Consider the following 26,646-nt stretch of genomic DNA (forward strand, 5'->3'; position numbering starts at 1 on the left):
CCCTCCAAAGCCCAGCCTGGTCATTAGTCAAATTGCCTAATGAGAGAGAATACAAATGGCCCCCTGCCCTGACAGGAGGAGTTTTGGAAGTGTCAGCGCTCCTGACCCGTGCTATGAGAACAGATGATGGCTCGCTGCTATTTTCAGCACCTTTTAATGACTCTGTCGTGGCCCTTGCCATTCCTCCTCTTTTTGTCTGATTTTCTTCATTTATTCATTTTCCATCTTGACTTTGTATCATTGTGCATCGTACTAATGCATGATTGAAGTGAGAAGAATCAATATTTTGCTTTAGAGCAACATGGTGCCTGAACTTGCCGAACAGAAAACCCAAATGAAATGTAAGTAAGACAGAGATCTTATAAACAAGTACAACCACATGAGGTATTCTTTTGTTGTAAGACTGTATGAGATTTTTTTACGAGCCATTCAGAGAAATGCGGCAACACAACATTTTAATGTACTAGTTTGGACAAAAACTAAAAATCTGTCATTATATACGCGCCCTCATGTTGTTCCAAACCCATTTGAGTTTCTTTCACATTTTGGATAAACATACTGGTTGCTGTTTTCCATGCCATTACAACAAACAGGGCCAGATGCTTCACATAGGACACTATAATCCTATATATGTCTTTTAATAGCTTTGTGCGAGAAACTGGAAAAATCTCCACCACCATTGGGCTGTTAACAGATGCGAATAAATCACTGAGGTAAACTTAACAATAATTTTGATTAAAAAGAAAAGAGTCGCCAGGAGATTCTTAAAAATTCACCTTTCGTAATGGATGGAAAGTTCTACAGGTTTGAAACGACATGAGGTGGACTAAATTGTTGGGTTTAAGTTTTTGGGTGAAGTGCACACAAAGTGAAAGCGCGAGAGGGAGAGATTAGAGAGATAAGGGGGCAGGGGGTAGATTTATTAAGTTTATTTAGAAGAGAATTGTTATTTTTCCATCTGGGTGACAAGTGGCCCTTGAAATCTGGTAGAGGGTTGGGTGCCAGCAGGCATCACCCACTGGGCACTGATCTATCTGTCTTCCAGAGTGAAAGAAGAGCCAAATGCTCCAACTGAATCCTGCAATAAGCACATAGTTCAGAAATACTGTAACGTAATGCAGTCCCAGCACCTATCACCTGTTCCATTCCATAAAGAAGGTAAAGAAACATTAGCTTTAGATAAAAATAATCTCTAATAATGTTTTTTATTCCTCCATGTAATGATAAAGAATGCACATTTACATAGAGAGAAATACTAAATACTAAAGTATGCTTTCATAGGATGCTTGCAAGGTATTGGCATCGAGTTCATATTGTTTCTAAGCAACTCAGTCCGTGAATAAGTGGTCTGGAGTATGGTTCAAGTAAACGACAGTACTGTTCACAGTTAGTATGAACACTATCTGTCCTAATTTACAGAAGTGAGTAACTAATTTGCATCGTTGCACCTGGAAACACATAGAATTATGCATTTGGTCACACTTTAGATTAGGGTCCAATTCTCACTATTAACTATCTATTAACTAAGACTTTTGCCTCAATAAACTCCTGATTACTGCTTATTAATAGTTAGTAAGGTAGTTGTTATGTTTAGGTGTTGTGTAGGATTAAGGGATGCAGAATATGGTCATGCAGAATAAGGCATTAATATGTGATTTCTAAGTACTAATAAACAGCCAATATCCTAGTATTATGCATGTTAATAAGCAACTAGTTAATAGTGAGAATTAACCCTAAACTAAAGTGCTACCATGCATTTTCTCAGCTTTTATCTCAGAATAAATTGTCTTCAAAGAGCAAGTATTGAAAATAAACACAATAACTGAGTAAATAAAAAAGAAGCAATATAAAATAAAAGCAATATTAAAAAACACAAAATAAAACAAAACACAAAAAAGAACATAAAAACAAGAAAATAAAATACACATAAAAATAAAAACACAATAAAACAAATTACAATAAACAAAATAACAAAAAGTAAAGACACTGAAGTAAAATAAACAAAATTAAATTAAAAACCAGACAATAAATAATGTAATAAAATACAACTCAAAACATAAAATAGACAATAAAATAAAAATGTAAAATGTAATAATAATAAACATTTTATATATAAATGCAGGGGAAGGAATTGAACTGATTTGGACCAAGTGATCTATGGATTAGTCTATTGTACTAGAGAGATTAGTACTAGCTCTGGCATGTGAGAGGTCTAGTGGTGCTGTAATTCTAGCATAGTGATCTGAAGTTGTTTTGAGACTCTGAGCAAATGAGCTCGGCCTCTACAGAGCATGCATGAGGGGCAGAGCTGGCAATGGACCCGCCGCTAAATTGCGTGTGCCGGATGGGCCGCAGCAGAAGGCACAATTACATCAAATCCCCTCTTAATTAGCGGTTCTGTGGGTATGCTAACTCACCATGCTGAAGCAGGAGGTAGGGCGTTCTTGGAAAGGGATGTTGAACCATAAAAGAAAGAGAAGCAAATTAAGGCAAGAAAGTGGTGTTAGGGTCACGCAATAGGGTCAGTGCCCGTATTTGTGGGCTACAGTCAGCGTGAGAGCTATTTTGAGCAGAGCTAGCATCCCATACCTCTACTTAAGTTGCACTAGCACTCTACAGTAGACAATCACTGGCATGGAGCCCCAATAGATCCCCTCAGAGCTGGGGAGTGTTATTAAGTTTTCCATGTTGGCGGCTGCAGGGCGATGTAAAGTGGCACCTCGGCCTGGTGAGTAATGATGTGTGCCAGGACTCAGGCAGGAGGGATGACAGCATGAGAGGCCTCGTTGGCAGCCACTGGTGCAACCATCGGACCATTCATCATCTCTTTAAACCAATCTACCAATGCCGCACCGCCATTCCTCATTAATTATGCTAAGCATCGTAGCATTACGTTCGCCATGACATGAGGCTCAGTAGACACTGTAGCTTAGATGTGTCATTGAGAGATGAGAGTATGTGCATAAGGTTTGACAGCTGCAGTTTGGCCTAACAAACAGTGCAGCTACAACACTGAGCCCTGAATGAAGTAACCAATCGTGGTTATGATGCAATAGCCTGATTGACTTTAGATAACTAGATGTCCATTTAAGGAACTTTAAAGTGCATGGAGCATAGACCACTGATATTGTTTGAAGGTTTTGTTTGTTTGTATATAAAAAAAATAAAACATAAAAAACAAAAAGCACAAAGAAACAACACCAAAAACAAAAGCAAAAACAAACAAAACACCACAAATAACATGAAGTAAAACAAAACAAACAAAACAAAACAAAACAAAACAAAACAAAACAAAACAAAACAAAACAAAACAAAACAAAACAAAACAAAACAGGAAATTACAGAAAAGACCCCTAAAGAGCCAAATGACTGTCAAGGTCAACTCTGTTAATATTTTAAAAACTGTTTTACTACTAAGTCAGAGTTGGTTTAGATTGTAAAATGTCATGTTATGACTCTCCCCCAAAAAATATAATCTAGAAAAATAGAAAAGTAATTATATAAATGCATACATTCATACATACATACATACATACATACATACAACAATTTTGACAACACATACAATAGCATGCTGTCTTTAAGCATTTATTTTGAGAGCATGGGTGTGGGAATTTGGTCAGTGTTTTAGAAAATAAACTCTTCATACAGCTGTAGATGAGTCTCTTAATATATTTAGAGACAAAGCAGGCAGCACACTTTCAAAACAGCCTTTGGGGGGCCCACTTCCCCCTTATCAGAAATGGCTCCATTCCCCGGAATCTCATTGAGAGTTTAAATCGCACTATGTATTAGGGGCTCGTTAATAACCAACTTAACGAGTCCACAGACCCATTAAAAGATCTTTAAGAGCATATTTGATCATAAATCTCCTTAACCTATATTTAATGGCTGGATTTCGAGGGAAATATTTTTATCAAGTTCTAATTAGATGTGCGATAACAAAGACTGCTGAACATGAGGGCAATGGGAAGGCTAGACAGGCCCATCTATTGAGGGCGGCCATGTTTGATAGGCTGGAGACTAATGAAGGAACAGTTCTTATTCTGGGCTGGGAGATGGACGGCTGAGAAATGATACCCCGGACTGTGATTAGGCCCACAGGCACGTGGTTCTCATTAGTCTTACAATTGACTTAAATCTCCAAGAAACTTACAGACATATTTAGAAAATAATAGAAGAGCACATTTATATTTTTAGCATGAATAGAAAAGTAAAAGACTAAATATTTCTCCACTGGTAATGATAAGAAAGGGGATATTAATGGGATATTAATTGTAATGCGAATTGTATTTTAATGCTAAATAAATAAATATCACATTCGAGTCTTGGGTACCTGCCCAACAGCAGCAGTTCTCTGTCAATTATTGTTGGATGTATGGATGGATGGATGAAAACTTCAGCCAAGTAAACCTAAAAGGTTTTCATTATGTTTCATGTTTCATTAGCCCCTTTCATACAGTCTTTACTGGTAAATTACCGGTAAATTAACAGATCATGTGTGAACCGGACCTTTTCAAATACACCGGTAAATTGGTTCTGGCAATTTACCAGTAATCGAAGTTGTAACATTACCAGTTAATTACCTGTATATGCGCTGTTTGAACGTGGAATGAAGATTACCGGTATTGTGCACATACGAGGTCAGAATGCGCAGAAGCAAGAAGTGATTTGGGCCAATCAGAAGCCGTTGAAAGAGCAACGGCTCTAAGCCATTCATAAAATTATGACGCAGGTGACATGTTTACCTCAGCACTGTTTACAAATGTCTTCAAATTGGAGTGATACCGAAACTAAAGCTCTTCTCCTCATCCGGGCGGATGAAGAAATTTGTCAACAACAGTTAGCGATACTGTCAGGTATGATAAAATAACTAGCCTTCTTCAGGAAAAAGGAATGAACTTCCGGTTAATGACACATCACAGAGTTTACCAGTATTTTGGTGTGATGTGTGAATGGTCTGTTACCGGTAAAAATCAGAACGCTGTTGCTTGTGTGACCAGCACATTTTTGAATTTACCGTTCTGGCAATTTTATGGTAATTTACCAGGATTGCTGTGTGAAAGTGGCTATTGACACTATGGAATTAAGGTCCTTGCACACTGAGTCCGAAATTCGCATCCGAAATTTTCGCACGTTAAAAAATTAATACGATCTCATGTTTTGTCAATCACGCTTGCACACTGCCTCCGAACTTTCGACCGTCGTAAAAAAATTCGGATCAGGTTCGATTTTCTGCGTTTTTCGCATCCGTCGCAAGCATTTTGAATGGTGTTTTGATAATTCAGATCCACTGAATCACGAATATGTGAAAATTTCGTATTCAGTGTACAAGGACCTTTAAAATGAATAGGGTAAAACTAAAATGTAAATGTAGAAGTATCTTTACTCTGACAATAATTATTCTAATTCTAACCCTTGGTCTCCCCCTAAAGGAAGACTGAGAGTAAAGATTCTTAAATCTGGATTAATCCAGAAACAAACATTTGGAAGCAACATCAGTCACAGTTTTAGTGGTATATACGCTATCATGCACACAAGCCAAGCAAGTTGTAAACCGACTCTACATTTTCCTCAGGCTCCCTCTACGTAGTCCACGAGAATAAATCATTAATGGCTTTTTTGGAAAAGAAGCTGTATGCAGTCTTTCATGCCCTGTCGCCAACCTGAAGTCCTTGGCTCCCTTTCAGAACGGTTTTATTGCCCCGAAATTGCACGGCTTAAATCGTGTACCCATCGAAAGTAAAACACAGCTGTAAATCTGGTCTATGTCTATCCCCCTCCTAGTCCCCCCACCACCACCCATCAAATATCCATACACAATTCATTTAGGGCAATTTAGCTGATGCTAAACAGAATCAAGGTGAACTTTCAATGGGCCCTCAGCTATGAGAGAGGAGGAGCAGAAAAATGGTGGCCTAGCTTTGGGGGGTTTTAATCAACTAGCTCCTCAAGGCTAGCCATCCAGCCATGGAGCAGCCGCACTTAGCAGATGAGTTTTTGTGTCGCTAGCCCGAGTGCGTGTTCTCTAATCCTTCAGCCTAAAGTGTTTTGGTATTGTAAAATATGGCCACACGGGTCTAGAGAGCTGCTGGGCTACACGAGATTAGAGCCACGATTAAAAGCCTATGGGATCCTCCTCGACTGCCAAGCGCTAGCTGGAGTGCTAGTCACGGCGCAGTCTGCACCCGGAGATAAGATGGAACTTTTGTTTGAAACCTGATGAGAGGATTCCTAATGAAAGTGCTGGCCCAAAAATAATCTTTTTTCTCTGTGTTAGTCAATCAAAAAAACAGTGTGGTCGGAGATGGTTAAAAAAAAAGTGGGGAAAAAGAGAAGTCATTTTGCATAATCAGTGAGCACCATCTGGAACAATTAACGAAATTCCACAGAACTCGGAGGATCAGTCATATTGGCTTATTAAAGATCCTGAATTATAGGAGCAATAAATCCGTGGAAAAATGAAGCGTACCCCGGCCTGTCATCACTATTTTAACTTCAAATACGCACGACTATTCGATAAGGCTGAAAAGAAGAGATTAATATATGCAAATTAAGTCAAGCATTTAAAAAAAACCCCAACAACTGTCTGCCATTTTTTTCCTGTCTCTTATTACGAGCCTTTATGTTTTATTCATACACCAGCTCACCTGTCATTTCATAAGCTCTAATATTATGGGGGTATTATTAAAGTGCGTAAAGTGGCGCTTTAATTGGAAAGCTCTGTTGCATTTTCCAATTATTTGGAGCAAATTAAAAGCAGATGCACATACTTTAATAAGGGGAATAATATCAGTTCCGGAAAATCAAAAAATCATTGTCAATTGCTCTGATATTTTGCAAAGGTAATACTGAAACATCTCTGTATTTTCATCTCTCTCTCCAATCACCTCTTAATTGATCTTCCTTTAATGCACTAAAGAATAACTGATTGGCACTCTATATTATATTTAATAAAGGGCATTGTCATACTTTTTTGATTAATGTAATAGATATGTTAATGCAAGTTAACTAGAGGATATTGGATATCTGTGAATAATTTATTATGAGTGTTCCCTGTTTTTTATAGACATGGATGAAAATAAAAAAAGTGGCTAAAGTCAAGCTCCTAACCACATATAATACTTACAAAAGACATCATCAATTTGATGTTACCATTTAGAGAGTCACAGCTCATATGACCACACAACGCTCATTTCTGAGACTTCATTAATACTCCCCAAAAAAAGAATATATTCAAATCCGTCGCCTCACAGATGTTGCAAACGGACTCTTTTTTTTCACACTGATTCCTTCGCTAATTAGGAAATATTTCTTTCAACCCATCAAGCTAAATGAAAAATAAATGACACCAAAAATCTGCTCAGCTTCAAAGAGGGGGTGGTGAAACAAAGTAAGAGGTTGAGAAGTCTAGAAAGACCCAACTTGTTAAAATGAGCGTGGACTGTCAAGTGAATGAAGTTTGCCAAATCTATGTGAATTAGTTTTTAATACTCTGGTAATAAATGTCAAAACACCTGCACCTCAAATCCACACATAATGTGGCTGACGATGACAGATTCCCCGACATGTTGAGTCGCCTACGCTGGGATAGTCTTTAATGCGCTGGTCCTGTTTTTTTTTTTTTTTGCATGTGTGTGTTTTGTTGGGAAGTGACGGAAGGTTTAATCAAGAAAGCAGGCAATTCATCAATCCTGAAGGAGCTGGTGCTACGAGCCTGACAAGAACGCACATGGTTTTAGCCCAGCTCAAACCTGGCCAGCTGTCAACATCCACACACATACATATATGCGCATATGCGTGCATGCGGAGTCCCCAACGATTAAGGTAAATCCAGCTGTCTGTTCAAAACCCCCTCATTTGCTCCTCAGGTCAACTCAATTAATGGAGAAAATCAAACAATTTAATGCATAATTATATTATATTATATATATTATATTATATATATATATATATATATACATACATACACTGTAATCATGATCGTGATTTTAACAATAAAAACTGTAAAAAAAAATCAATGGTAAAACAACAGTAAATTTCCTTACTATATACGATAAATAAATGTAATAGATCTAACATTTAATGTACTTTTAGAGTTAAATACTGTTAAATTTACAGTTTTTAAAAGTAAAAAGTAAAGTAAAACGGAACAAGTAGTTGCATTACAGTGAAAAACTGAATAATACTGAGTAATACAGTGAAAAAACGTATATATTGACATTTCCAGAATTCCCTGCGTGACACTTTACAGGTGATGTATTTTCGTTGAAATAACTATGTTTCTCCTTAGTTTTTATGTAGGCTACATTAGGGTTTTATATTACATCTAATGTTGTTAAATGAATGTTTTTTGCATTATTTTAGTGTCATGTGTTGATGGTCATGATACCACCTGTTTTTGGTGGTTGTCAGTGTATTACAAAGGTACAAAACAGATATTAGTACTTATGTTGATATATTAACATTATATCAGTTAATGAAGTATGTTTTGTTTTTTTTACTGCGTATTTAAAGGGTTAGTTCCCCCAAAAATGAAAAATATGTCATTTATTAATAAGACATTCGTTCATCTTCAGAACACAAATTAAGATATTTTTGAAGAAATCTGAGTGCTTTCTGCAGTCTATGGGGGTCAGAAAGCTCTCTGATTTCATCAAAAATATCTTAATTTGTGTTCCGAAGATGAACAAAGGTCTTACAGGTTTGGAACGACATGAGGGTGCGTAATTAATGACAGAATTTTCATTTTTGGGTGAACTAACCCTTTAAATTCAATCTGTACAACCTAAAATGTTGCTACCACATTTTAGATTTCTGGCAACCACAGCTGCCGTTGCTTTTCCCCCCACTGAATATACACACATATATTCTAATTTATTACTATTATGTATATCTTATTTATGTATAAGATGTAAGCCTAAAATATCTACTTCATCAGAGCTGCTGCAGAAATGTTGATTCACATTCCCTCTCTACTATCTCTATTCAATAAAAATACCCAAATATCCACTCTATAACTAGACCACATACTGAACTGTTGCTGAGCTTATCTGTGAACATAGTTACTGACGGTTACAGAGACGTTGCTAAAGGAGGATCAATAGAACACACTACTTGTGGTGACAGAGTGATGATTGGTGGCAGAGCATGTGTCTGCCTGTCAGTCAAATGGCATTACCATGGCGACATGGAAGCAGAATGCATCAGCCTTCGCGCTGACAGAACCTTTCCTTTCTCTTTGGCCTCACTTGAGATGAACAAGTCAATCTGCTGTCACTTTAACCACGTCAAAGGTAAGTGGCAGAGTTTAATGTGTCAGTCACTTATTTTAACCACTGAAACCTTGATATGATCGACGTGCCTGTAATCATGTAATTACATTATGCATAAAATCTATACATGGCTGACTGAAATCTTTGAGGATGTGTTATAATCAAAGAGCCTGAAAATGCAAAACATAATTAATTCCGAGCGTAAAAAGTTGACGATCTCGTCTGAGAGCCCAATTCGTCAGTCGTTCTGACGTAACGTCGAACGTGACTGGCTGAAAGGAAACAAAAAGTGTTTCTGTAGCGAATCACCGATTGTAAAAGTTGATTACAAGTCGCAAAGTTGATTCTGCGCTAAATTGATCTAATATTTAACTTTTTTTTTTTTATGTAGCAAATGAGAATCGATAAAATTGATGTCTATATTTTGAGACAAAGGTCTTGTTATTGATTTTCAGTTTTGTTCAAGGTAAATAAAGCAACAGTTTTTCAATAACGGAAGAATATGTAAAAGTATGGTATTTGGGGTAAAGGCACAATATTTACCATAAGAAATAGCCGGCTGACTTTTCCATTTGTTCAACATTTCCAGATTCAGATGGGAAATATCATATATCAAGATGGGTGTCCATCTTAGAGATAATCACCATATTTATAATGAAAGCAAAATATTTAAAAATACGATATTAATCATATCATTTAATAAAAGTATTTATTTGTTACTACTGTAAAGCTTTATTAAATTATTATGGGATCTCATTCAATGCTTTTAGAATTACTTTTTTAAATGATCTTGTTTCTGTAGTTTTAAAACAAACATCTTTTAATGACAGTATATTTACTGAACAAAAATGTATTATTTTATATCAAAATAAACCGAAAGTAGTGCAAACTTTGTATAGTGATTGTTCTGAACAAGTATTAATTTAGACATTATGTAAAACATTATTTAAGCTAAAGTATTTGTGTAAATAATTTGTGCCTTTTGTCCCACGCTGGTGAGCCTTTTACCCCTTGTGTGGGTAACAGATTTTTAAACAAACCACTTTTATAATTGATTTTCACACAAAATCTGTTGCTCCATCAATGTTCAATTTATTTATTTATTTATTTTTTTACAATCTGCAATCATAAACTATGGGAGTAGTGAAAGCACATTTTTCTTAGAGTGTGCCTTTAGCCCCACTGTACACTTTATAAAAAAAAGTATAACTCAAAAAACAGCACATACTGTAAGAAATATCGATAACACTTTACTTAAAGCCTTAATGTATAATAGATTATAAAGGTATTCATAGTGTATGTTATAATGCATTATATCTTTTCATAAATAATTAAAACCAAAGTTAAAATGCATTATAATATGTGCAAATTCCTTTTTACATCTGAGACTGGCTGTTTGTCATGTGTTTTAATGCATTCTACTTTCTAAAGGCCTAACATGAGTATTATAATATATTATAACTGTGGTTACAATTATTAATGAGACCAAACAATGCATTATAAGGTGAATTACAAGGCATTATTCATGCATTAAAAATACTGCATTATATAAATGTGTTACCGAAATATCTGTGGCTCGAGAATTCACACCACAGGTGTGACCAAATGTTCCTTTTGGACCTGAATGTACCTCAGTACAGGAAGATATCTTTCCCTGTACTATAGATAAGCTCATCCTCACCACATGGTGTCTCTCTCCAGCCAGAAAAAAAGCACATGAGCATGCCTTTACAGTCTAAACTCAGAGTTATATTTTGGACCTAAAAGACAGATCTGCAGGACGGTGGTGGTCAGTGGGATTTCCTCAAGTACACAAATCTCATTCCCCTAATGTTTGCATAGAAGTGCACACGTCGTGGTGTGACGGTGTAATTTTCACCTAAACGTTAGCAATAGTCCTAGGGATGTTGCAAAAGATTATTCAAGACAATGGAAGGTTGTGTAGAGGACTGACCTGATTTGGTGTATATGTTGTAGATTTGGTGTTCATAATTTGGCCTGACGATGTTCTTTTTAGTGGGACTGGCCAGAGACTCTGGGAATTGTCTAGGAAAGAGAGGCAAAACTCAATAACAATGTGCAAAGAGAGGCAATAATGAACATAAATTTTCAAAAGAAACACTATATCCAATGTAAAGATTCTAGAAGGAGATATCACAGACAGTATTATATAGAAAAGTTTTTGCTTTCTAGAATGTTCACTGATAGAACTGTTTATTTGCACATGCTGCCTGAGGAATTATGAGGGAATTATGCGAATCAGGTAACAACGCAAACACATGCTGCAAAATCTGTCATGAATGCAATTTACACCGTGCAGTTCAAAGTGTCTACGAAGTGCTAAGTTGTGAATGATGCACCAAACTGCTGAGATCTGGCATGCTTTACTGGGACTGTACAATATCACTGTGACCCACACCTTAATCAGCTCTTTAAAAAGTTCTTAAAGCTAGAATATAAATGTAATAGGAATCATTGATGGTGGGTCTCCATCTTTAACTACTGTGAATCACTGACTCCAACTGATCATTAACCTCCCATTTTCTCTCCCTCCCTGTCTGTGGCTCTTAGGTGCCTGTGAGCGGTTGTCATGGAGTCATGGTAATAAGAAGAGTTAAGAGACAGGATGCTATAAGACACACACACACACACACGTTGGTTTTCCATGTTTTATGGAGATTTTCCATAGACATAATATGTTTTATACTGTACAAACTGCATATTCTATATTCTATATTCTATCTACCCATCACAGATTTCGGATATTGCCATATTTGTGGGGACATTTTGTCCCCATAACATAGAGTTTACCAGGCATGCATGCACGCACACACACCTTGGTATTGGTGGTTTATGGGGACATTCCATAGGAATAATGGTTTTTATATTGAACAAATTGTATATTCTATTTCCTTAAACTAATCCTACACCTAAACCTACCCATCACAGAAAACCTTCTGCATTTTTACATTTTTAATAAAAAATCGTTTTGTTTATTTTGGGTTTTGAATTACAAGGACATCGCCATGTCCTAATGTAGGGGGCGTGGCCTGAAACCTGAATACACCAAAATATTAGGACTTTGTATCCTCATAATGTAGGTCAGCGCGTACACACACACACACACACACACACACACACACACACACACACACACACACCTCATCAGTCCAAGGAGGGTGTCTGTGGTTAAGGTCATTAGTGTCACCCTGCATGGACAGCTAAAGTGTTGGACTTACTTTTCCTTGGAGTATCACACTAGATTCGTTTTATACCACAGGAGTGCCAATGAATCTAATAATTTTGTGGTAATGCTAAAAAAGATTCTGCAAACCAAATTATCTGATCAAAATCCAACCAATAATTTACAGTAATGAAATGTGATGAATATAATTATGTAAATATCAATAGTAGTATATAGTAGTAGTAGTTATATATAATAAATAATTGTTATTATTATTTCTTAAATTATTTATTTTATAATACAGAGTTTTTTAAAATCACTTTATTACTATTTTCAGAACCTTGATGTCATTTTTCACAACTCTAGACACAAAACTCACAACCAATGATCAAAATGCACATTTTTCAAAACTCTAACCCTTTTCTCAATTGCTTGGATACAATACACATAAAACTTAGATCATTTGTTCATTCAACAAAAATCACCTGTTCAATATGACACAACTTAACATCAAAGTACTACTATTTCAAAAGGCAATTCACACATTACATTTCAAATGAGTGTCTATTCATTTCCTTACAATGATCTAACTATCAATTGATACAACTGCTCAAAATGATAAGTAACTGTTGCATTACTCTTAATGTATAGTTGTATGGAAACAGACAAACAATCTTCCATGTTTATGTAAATCATGAAAGTTTCAAGATAACGAGATTCATTGTCACCAATTAGCGTGGAGCATGAACCAATTAGACTACAATATCCATGGATGTAGCCTAATATTTTATCATAATGCTTCATAAGACCACCTTTTCAGACTATTTATTGACAGTACTGCACTGTATAGATAATCACTCCTGTTTTGTTTCTTACAGTACAAGCAAGCAAGTTGAGGAACACTACATTTGATGTTTTTACAGTACAGTATTCAAATAAACCTATGTTGTGATTGCACTGTAGTGTAACAAACTTTGTTCAATGATTCCACTGTGTCTGTAGTATTCTCTCTACTACTGCAGTACTTTTACAGAGATGTATTTACTGTACATGTAGTACCATAATAAAACCTGTATCACCTATTTTGTTCTACAGTATTTAATGATTGTACGAACAATGACACAGTGAAACTATCGGTTGCTTGTGTGTGGGTGATCTATAGTTATGTTTCAATGGTATTTCACAGTAAATTTGTTTTTTGAACCAATGATTGTGCAAGTGCAACATTTCTTTAAAGATGTGAATGCACAATGCAATGTTTTGAACATTAGACAGCCTGTGTTACAAGTGATAACCGTTTTGAGTTTTGTGTCTAGAGTTTTGAAAAATGACATCAAGGTTCTGAAAATAGTAGTAAAGTGACTGTAAAAAACTGTAAATGCTAATATTTAAATATACTAAATTTAATTGTAAACTGAACAAAAACAAATACTACTTCTATTACATTTATACTTGAATAAATGTATTAATAATAAAATATTAATAATAAAAATAAAAATTAGAATAACATTTGCATAAACGAAAGAAGCCTTCAAGTCAACTGCTTAACCATATCAAAGTTTTGGGGAAGAGCAAAAATAGCATGCACTGCACTTCATGGACAGTTTGAACTTGCTCTCCTCATCAATCAGGCGCTGGTGAATTACACTCTCTGACTCACTCACGGGAATCAATAAATTCAGTGCCTCGCCGCCTGAGTTTCTCTGCATCAGGAGCGCTGCATAATTCTGCTTTAGACATGCTTTGAAGACCAAATGAGCATCTCCAACAGGTTACAGGATGCATCAGATGCATTAAAGTCAGACAGAGTCATGTTTGGAAGAAGATTAGGAGCAAAGTGACACCGCCAAGGGGAGTAAGATGTCATTTAGGCGGCGGGAGAATCCAGAGTTTGAGAGTAAGTTAGGAAGGTAAGTGCAGAAGTGGATGTTGGAAAAGCTTCTGAAATGTGATATCAATGCAAAGCAGGAGATGCCTAGATGTTGAAAATGGAGGACGGGTATGTCTGAAATAAATAGATGAAATGGTTGAAGTGCTCGGGCCGGGCAAAGGATGCAAATGCAAATCTAGTCGGCTACTTTGTTGTAGAAATCTGCTATGCAAAGGCAAAAGCCAAATTAGAAAAACAGTCATCTATCCTTTCTGGAAGCACTTTTTTTAGTCAAACACTGTCCACCAGAGATCAACTGTACATATTCATCCGAATAAATGAATGGTAATTGTGGGTCAGCTCATGAGTAAACTGAAGACAGGTCTGTCCTGAGTGGCTACTCTGCATTTCTATCAGGTGTGATGAGATAAATAAATGCAGTAATTTCTATCAGAGGCAATAAAACATGCTTCCTGACAGCCTGTGGTATTTATGAACTGAAGCCTGCAACTCAGATTTATTTCTCTCGATGGGGCCGACTTCTCCCTGTTCATCTGCATCAGCATTTGCCCGTGTTCAATTCGGCCCAATGGTGAATTTTTAAAAGGTTGGCATCAATCTTGTGGAACCGATTGCCACATTTAATGAAGACTTCCCTTCGTTTGCAAAGGTTGACTCGAACGCAGGGGGGAGAGAAAGCCGGGGACATGGCTCTACGCGCATCCAGACATTTCACAAACAGCCATAAACTGAAAGGAGATGGTCCGGATGCTCTTTCGTCGAAACTGGCCTCAACTACCCCAGTCACTGGAGCAAGCCAAAACAATAGCGAATAATACCGAGCGATACAGAAAATGGAAATGAGATATATTCAGTGAAAAGCCTGTTTACGACACACAAATCTATTTGGACGTAAAACATCACCAATTTGATAAGGTCAAAATTGAGATAAGAGTTGGTCTTTAGAAAAGTGACCATTTTAAGATTATCTAACATCTTGTATGTTTAAAATGCAGTATTTATATAGAGCAACTCATTGTGCCAGTGTCAAGCACCCAGAAAAACATCTCCAAAACTTTGTCTCTGTGCCGCCTCTCAAAAAGTGAAATAAAATATATGCTTGAATCAATATAAGTTGCAGGAGCAAGCGTTTTCCAATCTTCAGAGCTGTCAAACAGTGTAACCATACTCAATCCCAATTCTTTGCTTTTTACATTTTAGGGTACATTGGGTTTGGGTAGCATATGGCATATCAATTACACATCTAATTCTTAAAATATAAACATGGCTACATAATCAACGGCAGCGTGAGGCTTGCATTACGTCGGCCACTGGAGTTTTGAGTACAATTAATCATCATTCAAACCCATCAGAACCACAGTGACACAAATCCCAATTTTGAATATCTAAATATACCATAATACCTCCAAGAATTAAAACAGAACTGGGATTAAGATGTAAACAATTGCAACATTTAGCTTGTGCACAACAACATACGTTAAAAAGAAATGGAGAAAGCCTCAAACGGATTCTGTATCTTAAGACATTTTAGATGTTCAACATGCTCCACTTAGATCTACGGATGACGAAGAGGCCAAGAAAGATCAGAGTTTGAAGACAGACGAAGGTCTCGAGGCACAAACTGAGGACAGTAGATGGTTGATTCCTAATAAGGCCAAATGGTAGACAAGTGGACACAAAGACAAGCACTCAAGAGTATCACAATGCCTGGTAGGAGGAGGAAGAGGCTTGACTTGGGATGAAGGACTGGACAAATTAGAGGAGACAGGCACATACGAGCGGTGTAGGTAGACTAAAAGAAGACAAAATTGTGCTCGGACTAACACTAATGATGAAACGGAACACAATTTCATGTACTTTAAAACTGTTGCACGAACCAAAAGAGTTTCCACAGTATTTACAGGCAAGGCAAAATTACAACCCGGAAAATTTCAAGAGGCACGTAAAAGGAGCCAATTAGTCAGAGTAATCTCAATATCAAAAGCCCAATCCCACATGCTGGAATCTCCACGGGTGGCTGATGAGAAACTCAAGAAGGCATCGACGTAGAAGCGAAAGCACAAGTCCATCTCGGGGAGGAGACGTCTAGAACATCTGTCATACTGTGGACAAATTTGCCAAAGCCTTCGGTGAGGCAAAGACTGGGATAAAAACTATATATAAAAATAATACTGTGCGAACTGAGAGGAATCTGGAAGCCGGTGTTTTGACACTCATCCGAGATCCTCGATGACAACACCTCAGCGCTCGCTCCGAGCAGGCAGCCCACACAACCTACGGCTTGTAGACAGCTGCTTTCTGCAGTGGCGGCTTTCCCGCTTGTCATTACCCCACTTAAAGTTCCATGTCAGGTGTGGAGAAGGAAGAATCTTGAAGAATTCCGTAGCGGAATATGGGAGTGTAGAATCTCTAAAGAGCCACAGATCTTTGCTGATGATTCTATTGTTTGTGGCACTGCTCAGTTTGAGTTTACTTGATGTGTATGGAAATTTGCACGCTTTTTAGGGCTTTCCGGGAAAGGGTACACAGAAAAGTGTCTGGAAAACACATTTGAGGATGGTGTCACAACAGATCTCGTACAAGCCCTGCCTTCCCTGAGAACTGGGATCAGCCATTGTTTGGAGTGCAGATGTTGAGTAGGTGACACGGAGGTCACTGAAACCAACAAAGAGCGGAAATATTGACACCCGTCCATCAGTGCTACTCTTACGCTGCATAGAGTACATGCATTTTTTTTTTTTTGCATTATTATTTATTTTTTGTCATATTATAACTTTTGTCTTTGCTGTTTTCTTGAGATCACAACTTAAATTCCTGTAATTTTGGCAATACGCAAGTTATCTAAAATAAAATCAACATTTACTTGATATATTTTATTATAAAATAAACAAAAAATGTACAAATAAAATAAAATTGGTTTGGTGGTACTAATATCACAGAAATGAAAAGGTTAACTTTTAAGGTTATCCTGTGACGTATACAAATATATGGTACTAAACGCCTGTGATTACAGACCACGTAGACCTAAAATACAACACCTAATTTGATTCAATATGTTAACAGGGTGGTCTTTTATTTCTTAAAATGAAATCCCTGATCTGCAAACTTTTTTGAAGTATTTTTTTGTTTTTAAAGTTCTTTCAAAGTTGCCAATGTGATCGTATATTTACTGACCTACGGTAGTGAATCAGTGGAGTGAATCATGGGACGGCATAAAAAAATCTTCCTGCTCACAATGGGGAATATGCTTGACCTTTACATTTATACTGTTCGGCTTTTGGATATAAAAACTTTCCCTGCCTTACTGTATATTGCCCTATCATTCAGAGAGAAATGCCTGAAACCTTGATTCTATGAAGAAAAAGAGAAACCGAAATATTAACACAAGGCAACTTTATGTTCTCTGTCAATCTAGAGGTCAGATTTCAGAGCGAGAGATGACAGTTTTATCAGGACGACAAATGGCAGCAAAGAGGGGAGAAGAAGATCTGTTGTAGAGCTCACCCTGAAGAACAACAACCCTAAAATCTATGGTTCTGGAACTGGATTAAACGGGCCTAGTTTGAATGAAATGGGGGTCACAAACTTGACACCAGGCAATTTGATGCCAGATACAGTATTCACAGTGCAATGCTAACACCTAAAACATATGACTGTCAGTAAAAATAAAATGTTGCACATTTAATGTACACATAAGCATTAATACTAGTAACAAATATAAGCAAGACAAAGTGGAGAAATGGACAAAAAAAAATTAGATTCATGGAAATGCTTTGAAATTTCAAACAGGCAGCAAGGGAAACTGAGATTTAAACAACTTTTTACTCAGTAGTCTGCAAACACAGTGATTAGTGTCCTTGTAGCCTGAGGCAAAAAGGTTTATTTGCAGAACCACCAGCATCCAAAGTTAAAGGGCGGGTCATTAAACATTTATTCCTTATTGACTATGCTTAAAACATCCTTCATATAACTGTAAAAGGCATTTAAATTTGACGGCGTCTTAAAAGAGTCATACAAACAGTAAACATTGATGGGCCCGCAGAGTTTGTGTGAAATGAGGCAAGAACAGCATCAAACCTTGTAATGCGACATGAACGCAGGCTTCCTATTCTAAAGCCTTTATTTTGCCATTCTGTGACAACATATTCTGATATCTTTAATACCATTTTTGGTTACATCACAGAGGGAAAATAAGTATTTTTATTTTGAATAAATTAAATCAAATTTTTTTTTTTTACATTTAACAAATTAGATAAAATACATCTTTTTAATGACCTTTAGCTTACTAAGGTATCATTTACTTCAATAATATTTATTAAATGGGTCCCTGATTATACTTTCACTGTTTTAACTTTAGTTAGTGTGTAATGTTGCTGTTTGAGCATAAACAACATCTGCAAAGTTACGACGCTCAAAGTTCAATGCAAAGGGAGATATTTTCTTTTACAGAAATCACTTTTTAAGGACTACAACAAACGGCATTTACAGAAACCCACGCAACGAAGAGAAGTTGTTGTCGGTGGAAAAAGTTTGTCCTAGGCTGACATACTTAGAGAAGTTAAAATGTATTTTTAACACTGTACCTGAATTACAACCTCAACGTTTGTCAGTGCACATTTTACGGAGAACAGCTTTCAGAAGAGAGTACAATGCAGGCTATATGCAGAAAGCTTCTCTTGAAAGACGTAGCCAGTCCCATTTTGTCGGGACAATCTGTTGTGTATGGATCACAACTTGTAAGCATGTCTTATTATTTGTAGTTGTGTTTTCTATTAACAGTTCCAATTATAACCTTTATGTAGTTGCTATGATAGCTATGATGTAAACGAAGGGCAAAGCTTTGCCTCCGCTAGCCTGCTAACTAACATTACAGTATTGGGGATATTTAATTTAATTAATCAATCAACAATACTATTGATCAGCATTACCAAACGTGGACGTTTTCCACTAGAAACAAACATTGATGTATTATTTTAATTTAATACTGTGAAGCTGCTTTGACACAATCTGTATTGTGAAAAGCGCTATATAAATAAACTTGACTTGACTTGACTTATTGATGTAGTGCTTACTTTAGCTTTTGTAAGCTCTTGCTTTTGTAAGACTGTTTACCGCCCCTTAGGAAAATTATCCATGATTACTGTTTGCATTACCATAGTTTTCTGACAAATATGATTAAATGGTGGATAACATTGTATCTACAGTATAAAATAAAAAAAATGAACGACGCATTCAACCAGACTGGAGAGAGATGTAATAATGTAAAATACATGAAAAATAACACGTTTTTTGAACAATCAAGCATGAAAACATTTTCTAGTACACCCCAAAAACAAAATCAAGACTTCGTAAAAGGGCATAATAAGACCCCTTTAACATAACTTTTATATTTTAATTTTCCTTTTTAATTTTAGTTTAAGTTTATTAAGTAGGGCTGTCAAAAGATTAATCGCATCCAAAATAAAAGTTTTTGTTTACATAATATATGTGTGTGTACTGTGTATAATTATTTTGTATATATCAATACACACACATGCTTGTATATATTTAAGAAAAATGTGTAATTTATATATAAAAAATTATATTTATATATAATATAAATTATATATAAATATATACAGTATATGTATGCAAATATTTCTTAAATGTATACATGCATGTGTGTGTATTTATATATATACAAAATAATTATACACAGTACACACACATATATTATGTAAACACAAACTTTTATTTTGGATGCGATTAATCGCGATTAATCTTTTGACAGCCCTATTATTAAGTTAAGTACATTTTGTTATGTACTTCTGTTATTTTTATTATTATATGTTTTTATATTTGTTTAGCTTTATTTTTATTTCAGTTTTAGCAATTTTATTTCTGTTAGTTGCCAAGGCATCACTTCTAATTATCGATCAAGTTAAGTTTAAGTTTTTCATCTATTTATATTTTATTCTATTTCAGCTTTATTTCAATTATTGAAAATTATACTTAATAGTTTTAGTTTACCATAACATCACTGTATCACAGCCTTGAACATGAATTGCTACATTCTATTGTTAGCCAGAAGTGAGTGGTTTTAAACTTTTAGAAGAACAATAAATTACCTCAAAGCTCATGGACATGCACTAAAAGCAACAAAAGTGTTATTCTTTAGCAAATAAAGTGGAAGCTAGTCGGAAACATCTTCAATAAAGCACTTGGTTACCTCTTGTGCCTCTTAACCAAGCTCTTTTTCACAGATTCACATATTGCGGTTGGACATTCACACAGAAGTAAGAGCATGAAATGTAATAACACCAAAGTGCACAGTCTGTGATCACAGCAGGTATCGGAGTGGGGAGGCGTGGATCCTCGCTTGGAGGTACAATTTATTCTTCTCCAACTTGAAAAGTGGCTTCAAAAGAGTGAAGAATTAACAGGGTGAGACGGAAGTGTGTGAAAAGTGTGGGACTGGATGTAGGATGACTCAGAGACATCAAACGCTTCTCCCTTATAGCTGCCCCTTCCAAAAAAATACACAGCACAAAGGGCTTTATTCAAGCCACGAAACCACGGTAGATTTAAGAGGTCGTTCTTGAGCAAAGGTTCAAAGAGCAAAACTTCAGAAAATATTTCAAGTGGACCCCACTGTAAAATCGTATGCTCATCGCAGGATAAAAACAACCAATGATCACAGAGAATTTATGTGAGAATTGGAGTCAGAAGTCAGATTCAATGCTATATTTAATTTGAAGTGGACAAAACTGAAGGAAAAATATAAAGTTATTTAAATGTTGTACAGTACTGTTGGGTACCTGTGTGTTTGATCATTCACCTGACAATACACTGTTTTGTTCACTGAAGTTTGTAGAAAGACATATTTTCCAAAATCAAGCAAGATTACTACACAGTCAATACCAATGCAAATAATGTGTTTGAGTCATTGTTTGGAAAGATTGTATTTATGAGCGAGGAAGTGAGAAATTCTAAATTATCTTTGTTTTTTTGACTTGTCAAGTTAGAGGCATGTCAGTGAGAAAACATTCCAGACACAATGGATGGACAAGTCTTGACAGTAAATTTGTTGAAATATTTGTTGCATTTTTCATTAACAATAAAAACTGCATGTTGCATGTACAAAATACAATCGTATTGTACAATTACAATATATATATTAGAATATATTAGAATTAAGTTTAAAGCACTTTCATAATTGAATAATAAAAAAGCAAAAACATACATATTCTTTATTTTTAATTTTTAAGTATGTTTTGTAGAAAAGGTACATCACCATCTTGCTCTACCCAAAGTAATTTGACTGACTTCACAAATATGACTTTGTACAACAAACTTCCCAGGAGGTTTGAGTGCACTAAAAGGCACTTTGAAAGGAATGATGTACAAAAATGATGCTTCTTTTTAAGTATAAATACAAATGAAGATAATTTTAAAATGGCAGGCGAGATGATTATTATGAATAATACACTGAATATACTGAAAAGTATCAAGAGTTTATTTATTAATATTTGTGCTATGCATTTATGGTTCATTAATTTATCATATTTTTATGTTCATTGGTATCACACACTGAGAGCTTAGCAACCTGATAACAACAAAATGTATTGAAATCAGTTGCTCTGTCCAATCTGTGTGGCGCACAGAGTTGCTGTCTATGTTCCAGATCAGTCACTTTCGATTCCATGGTTGTTAGGATGTTAGATGACTAGGTTTTGGAACAGAGATAATGAGTTGTCGACTGACTGACCAACAACTATAACTTCCAAAGTAGGAAACACAAAACAGACTATATTATCTATCAAATCCTCAAGCACTGAACTGGTATTGAAATATAAAGTGGCTAAAGTTTGCAGAAATAAAATTCCATCTAAGCTTTATGTGCACTGGCCTCAACTGCAGTGCCAGGACCCTCATTGCCTTCTGGCATGCTTAAATCTAGAACTTTCAGTTGGCACCATCCATATGCCCCCTCCTACCAACCATTGGAGGGGAACAGTGATTGTTTATTTACTATTTGCAGAGGAAAAACCCCTCTACTTCCTGCTCATAAATAATTGACATGTTTGAGTTGGATGAGGTACAAAGTCACACTCCCTCTCTGTCTTCTTCCCTTCAGGCTGTGTTTATGTGCATGGCTGCTGGGCAGACTGTGTGTTTGTGTTGTGTGTCAGAGCAGACAACAGACTGAGCTCTCCTCATGGCAGTCTCTCTTCACCTCGTGGCTTTTTTGTCTGAGCTGAACTTCGGGTTATCAATGGAAACGCACTCAGTTATCTCGTGCTGCATTCTGTTCAACTCGAAAAGGTGGAACTTACAACTTCCTACATACATAGTAACTTAATTTTACAGACTTTTGGAATATCCCACATTTGATGAGACCCAATGACAATGAATAATTTCTCCTCATGAGTTAAGGAATATCCTATTAAAATAGGCTTTATAGTAGGGCTGAACGATATTCTGTTTTAACATCGACATCGCGAGGTGCAAATGAGCGATAGTCACATCGCCGGAACATGCGATGTGAAGGGTAGTAGCACCCACAGTGTATTAAGAGAATGGTAGCACACAGTAAACACGAGTCAAAATCGGTCAAAATTAGCTATTTGGGACTATTTCGTCTACAAAAAGGAGGATGTTGACAAAAAAAAAGGGGTACTTTGCTGGAGTGTTATAAAGTTGTGGATGGTTGTCTTTTTTAAAAAGTCTTTTATTTTTCGTGTTCGCATTTATGAGGAAAAAACAATGTTAGCCTACGTGACAGTTCTCAATTACGGACGCGACCGTTATGAAAGCGGCACTAAAAGACTGCTTTAAAACTTTCACAGAGACCTCAAACAGAAAGCACAAAGCCTTTCGTTAAAGCGAGTTTCGTTTTGTATTAATTGTATCTTAATTTTAATCAGTGTTTCATTATCCAATTTCCTGGAACTACAATATTGCAGGAGCAGCACGCGCTATAGTGCTTTCACATATACTGCGTTTGCAGTTTGTAGGTTAACTGATCCGTGGCTGTACCATAAACACATAGGCCTACTCACTATTTTTTTATTTCAAATCCAGAAGTTATCAGCAATTTTTATTTAACTCTACATGAACGCGTCACTGCATCAGCACCGAAAACATAGAGAGAGAAAGAGAGAGAGAGAGAGAGAGAGAGAGAGAGAGAGAGAGAGAGAGAGAGAGAGAGAGAGAGAGAGAGAGAGAGAGAGAGAGAGAGAGAGAGAGAGAGAGAGAGAGAGAGAGAGAGAGAGAGAGAGATTTTGGAATTCTAATTTTGGAATAAAATATTAAGTGGCCTTTTTGTCACTTGTAATGAAGCTTGCTTATTAGTGAAATTATTAATATCATGGAATGGTAATTATTGACTTTAGCCTGGATTGATGGCTCGCAATATCGCAATATATATCGTTGGGAAAAAAATATCGCAATGTAATTTTTTTTCCAATATCGTGCAGCCCTACTTTATAGTATATGTATTCTTACCTGACGGCATCAAGAGTGGTTGTAGAGGAAGAGGAGGTTTTGTGCATCGTCTCCTGCGACTTAGTGACTTTTCCCAGCTGATACCAAATCCCCAAACTGTTCAGCTCTCTGTGGACAAACCCAGTTGTTTTTATTATCAAGAACATTTAACTTGTTGAGTTGATACTTAACCTAGTTCAAGTTCACTAGCATTTGGGTCCTTTTGTGTAGATGTTAAGTTTATGTTGTGTATCTAGGATATCTGATTAAACTCATATAGGATGTTTCATAAAACGGGCTTCAGTTTACTGCTGTTCATTTACTCTTCAGCTTCACCTCATGCAACTATTCCTTTAAGATGCTTCTTTTTCGAAAATAAGTGTTTTAATTAAAATATTTTAATTTTCGCCACACCCCGCCCCGAGTACTCAAGTACTCGTTTTTGAGATCAGTATTCAAAATGAAAAATGTACAAAAATTCCCATCCCTAATTCAAATACTAACATTTGTAAGACATATCAGGGGTGGCTTTAAAAGCTGTTGGAAAAGCAGCACAAGTAAAGCAAGCGCCCATAATGCCCGAAGCAGGCCGCAGGCACTGAGGGGCACTAGAGGAAACAAAAAATAAAAAACAGACAGACCAGAAGAACAATCCACTTCGGTTAAAAAAATGACGATTCAGACAGCATAATAAACACGGCTCCAGGATATTTACTTTGGTAATTTTTTACCCTCAGAGGGAATAGTGACCAAAACATCTAAATCAAACACACACAAATAATTCTCAGAAAACATGTCATGTTTGTGATATGAACTACACTCGATTTATCCAAACATATGATATCTTACCCTATAAATGTATAATTAGCAAGGCTGTGCTTTGATTTCCCCTGTATAACCACATCGCATATAGCCGTGTCGGTGCTGTTCCTGGGGACCGACTTCACACACAGCCTCTCCTTCTTCAAAGCCTGCTCCTCTGAGAGAGAAAGAGATATAAGAGTCATAACATAACAGCCCTAATTATGTCTTTCATTTATCAGCAGTCTAACTACATTTACACCAGAGTTCAAATGTGACTTACAGACACAGACTCATAACTAAAACCTACATTACGCAAACATATCGACTGACCTATTTGTCCTTGGGAAGCCTTATGAACAATGACACAACAATCTAACTACATATTATATATATATAAACTACCTATTTCCTAAAGGTTTATTCAGACAGACTAGCTAAATATATATATATATGCATTAATATTTGAACACCTTATAAATGCAACGTATATGTGCCTTCAGCCTCAAAACATCATATAAGTATATGAAAGCCCATCATAATTGCATAAAAATGTCTTTGGGAGCTAGAGGGGAATCTTCAGTGTCAAGTGTGTAAGAAGGATATAAGGGGCTTGACTGAGAGTGAAATGGCAATATAGTGGCTGAGGCATCTATTAAACATGGTTTTACTACAATAAAGTGGCACATTAAAACCAGCGCCCAATGAGATTCCATCTTCTTTTTAGTCATTCCTCCAGAACCTGCTACCAGACTCGGCCATATTACTCCTGAGCCCATCCCATTCGTTTTGAGGCGGCGCCGGGGCGAGGGCCGTGTAAATGCAATAATAATGAAAATAATAAACAAGCTGCCCTCACTCCCAATGCCAAAATAATATTGCGGCGTTCTCAAAGGCGCGGTGAGAGGAGAAGAGAGAAGACGAGAAGGGGAGAAATACATAATACTCAAAAAGCACTAAAGCATCAAGGGAATGCATTTCATTAATATTAGATAACCACCATCCACTCCCGCTCTGCACAAATAAATACATAAATAAATAAGCACATCATAAAGAAAAGCTGGGTTCTGGCAGAGATAAACAATGACTCATCGTTCTCCTCTCCTCCTACCTTCGGGGCAAAATGTTTATTTTACTCTCTCGCATTATCATAAATTAAGCTAAACCTGAGCCCATGAAACATTCACATTCACAACCTCTGGAGAAGCGCTCCCTCAGGATGACTACAGAGAAGAGAGAGAGAGAGAGAGCGAGAGGCGGAGAGAGAGAGAGAGAGGAGGAAAGAAAAAAAAAAAGTTTATTTTTGAAGGAAACTGCTTACGGGTATCCGTGGTGTCCTGGATCGGAGTGAAGCCCTCTGGCAAACAGTCCTTCAAGTCAATCAACTTCATGTCCACGACCACGTTGCATAATTGCTTCTGCCATAAAATTTAGTGATATAATAATGATTATATGAGTTTAAACCATTATAACAATGAGCCTGTTTAATAAAAGCACTTCGCTGGGTTAAAATTAAGTCTGAAAGTGGGCGGCTTTCAATTATGCATGATTCGTACCTACAATGAAAGGCCGCTGTAGTATTTTGGAGACACGCACACACAGTTTTGTTGAATCGCTGCCCTCTTTTAAGCATGCGAGCACCTGTGTGCTAGCCATCATCTTCAGACATGGCAGCCCAGCGCTAGGGCCAGTCGGTGGCAGGCCAAATTGCTTGTGCTTCAGAACAGGGAGTACTTGAAAACAATCAGGAGCTGTTTAGTTGACATTTTCAAGCATGACTTTTTCCCTCAGCCTTCCCAGACTGGACTCATTATGGTTCCATTTTTCGCAGTAATAAATAGCAATAATCCAGCAAAAGCCCTGAAAGAGTGCAGCTAGCGTAGCGTGACGTGATGAGTCCAACATTCTGGATGCCGTCGCTATTGTTACCCGGCAGTTATTACCACTACAGACCATTTTTATTCATAGTTCTGACTTGAGGGTACAAATATGGATGAATGCTATTACTATGCATGAGGCATGTTTTTTTT

At 36.6% G+C, this 26,646-nt stretch overlaps 1 protein-coding gene across 1 annotated transcript in view; it reads right to left on the reverse strand.

The window, feature by feature from the left end:
- mvb12bb (multivesicular body subunit 12Bb) overlaps window positions 1–26,646 on the reverse strand; it is a 53,850-nt gene that overhangs the window by 13,037 nt on the left and 14,167 nt on the right. Inside the window, exons 4-7 of the mRNA XM_081348793.1 lie at window positions 25,938–26,034; window positions 24,665–24,794; window positions 23,837–23,944; window positions 11,230–11,321 (exon numbers count right to left, since the gene is read on the reverse strand). Coding sequence (XP_081204919.1) covers window positions 11,230–11,321; window positions 23,837–23,944; window positions 24,665–24,794; window positions 25,938–26,034 — 427 coding nt within the window. The remainder of the gene's footprint in view (window positions 1–11,229; window positions 11,322–23,836; window positions 23,945–24,664; window positions 24,795–25,937; window positions 26,035–26,646) is intronic.

The sequence above is a fragment of the Scardinius erythrophthalmus genome (assembly GCF_964197995.2).
Source record: "Scardinius erythrophthalmus genome assembly, chromosome: 20".
Lineage (NCBI taxonomy): Eukaryota > Metazoa > Chordata > Actinopteri > Cypriniformes > Leuciscidae > Scardinius > Scardinius erythrophthalmus.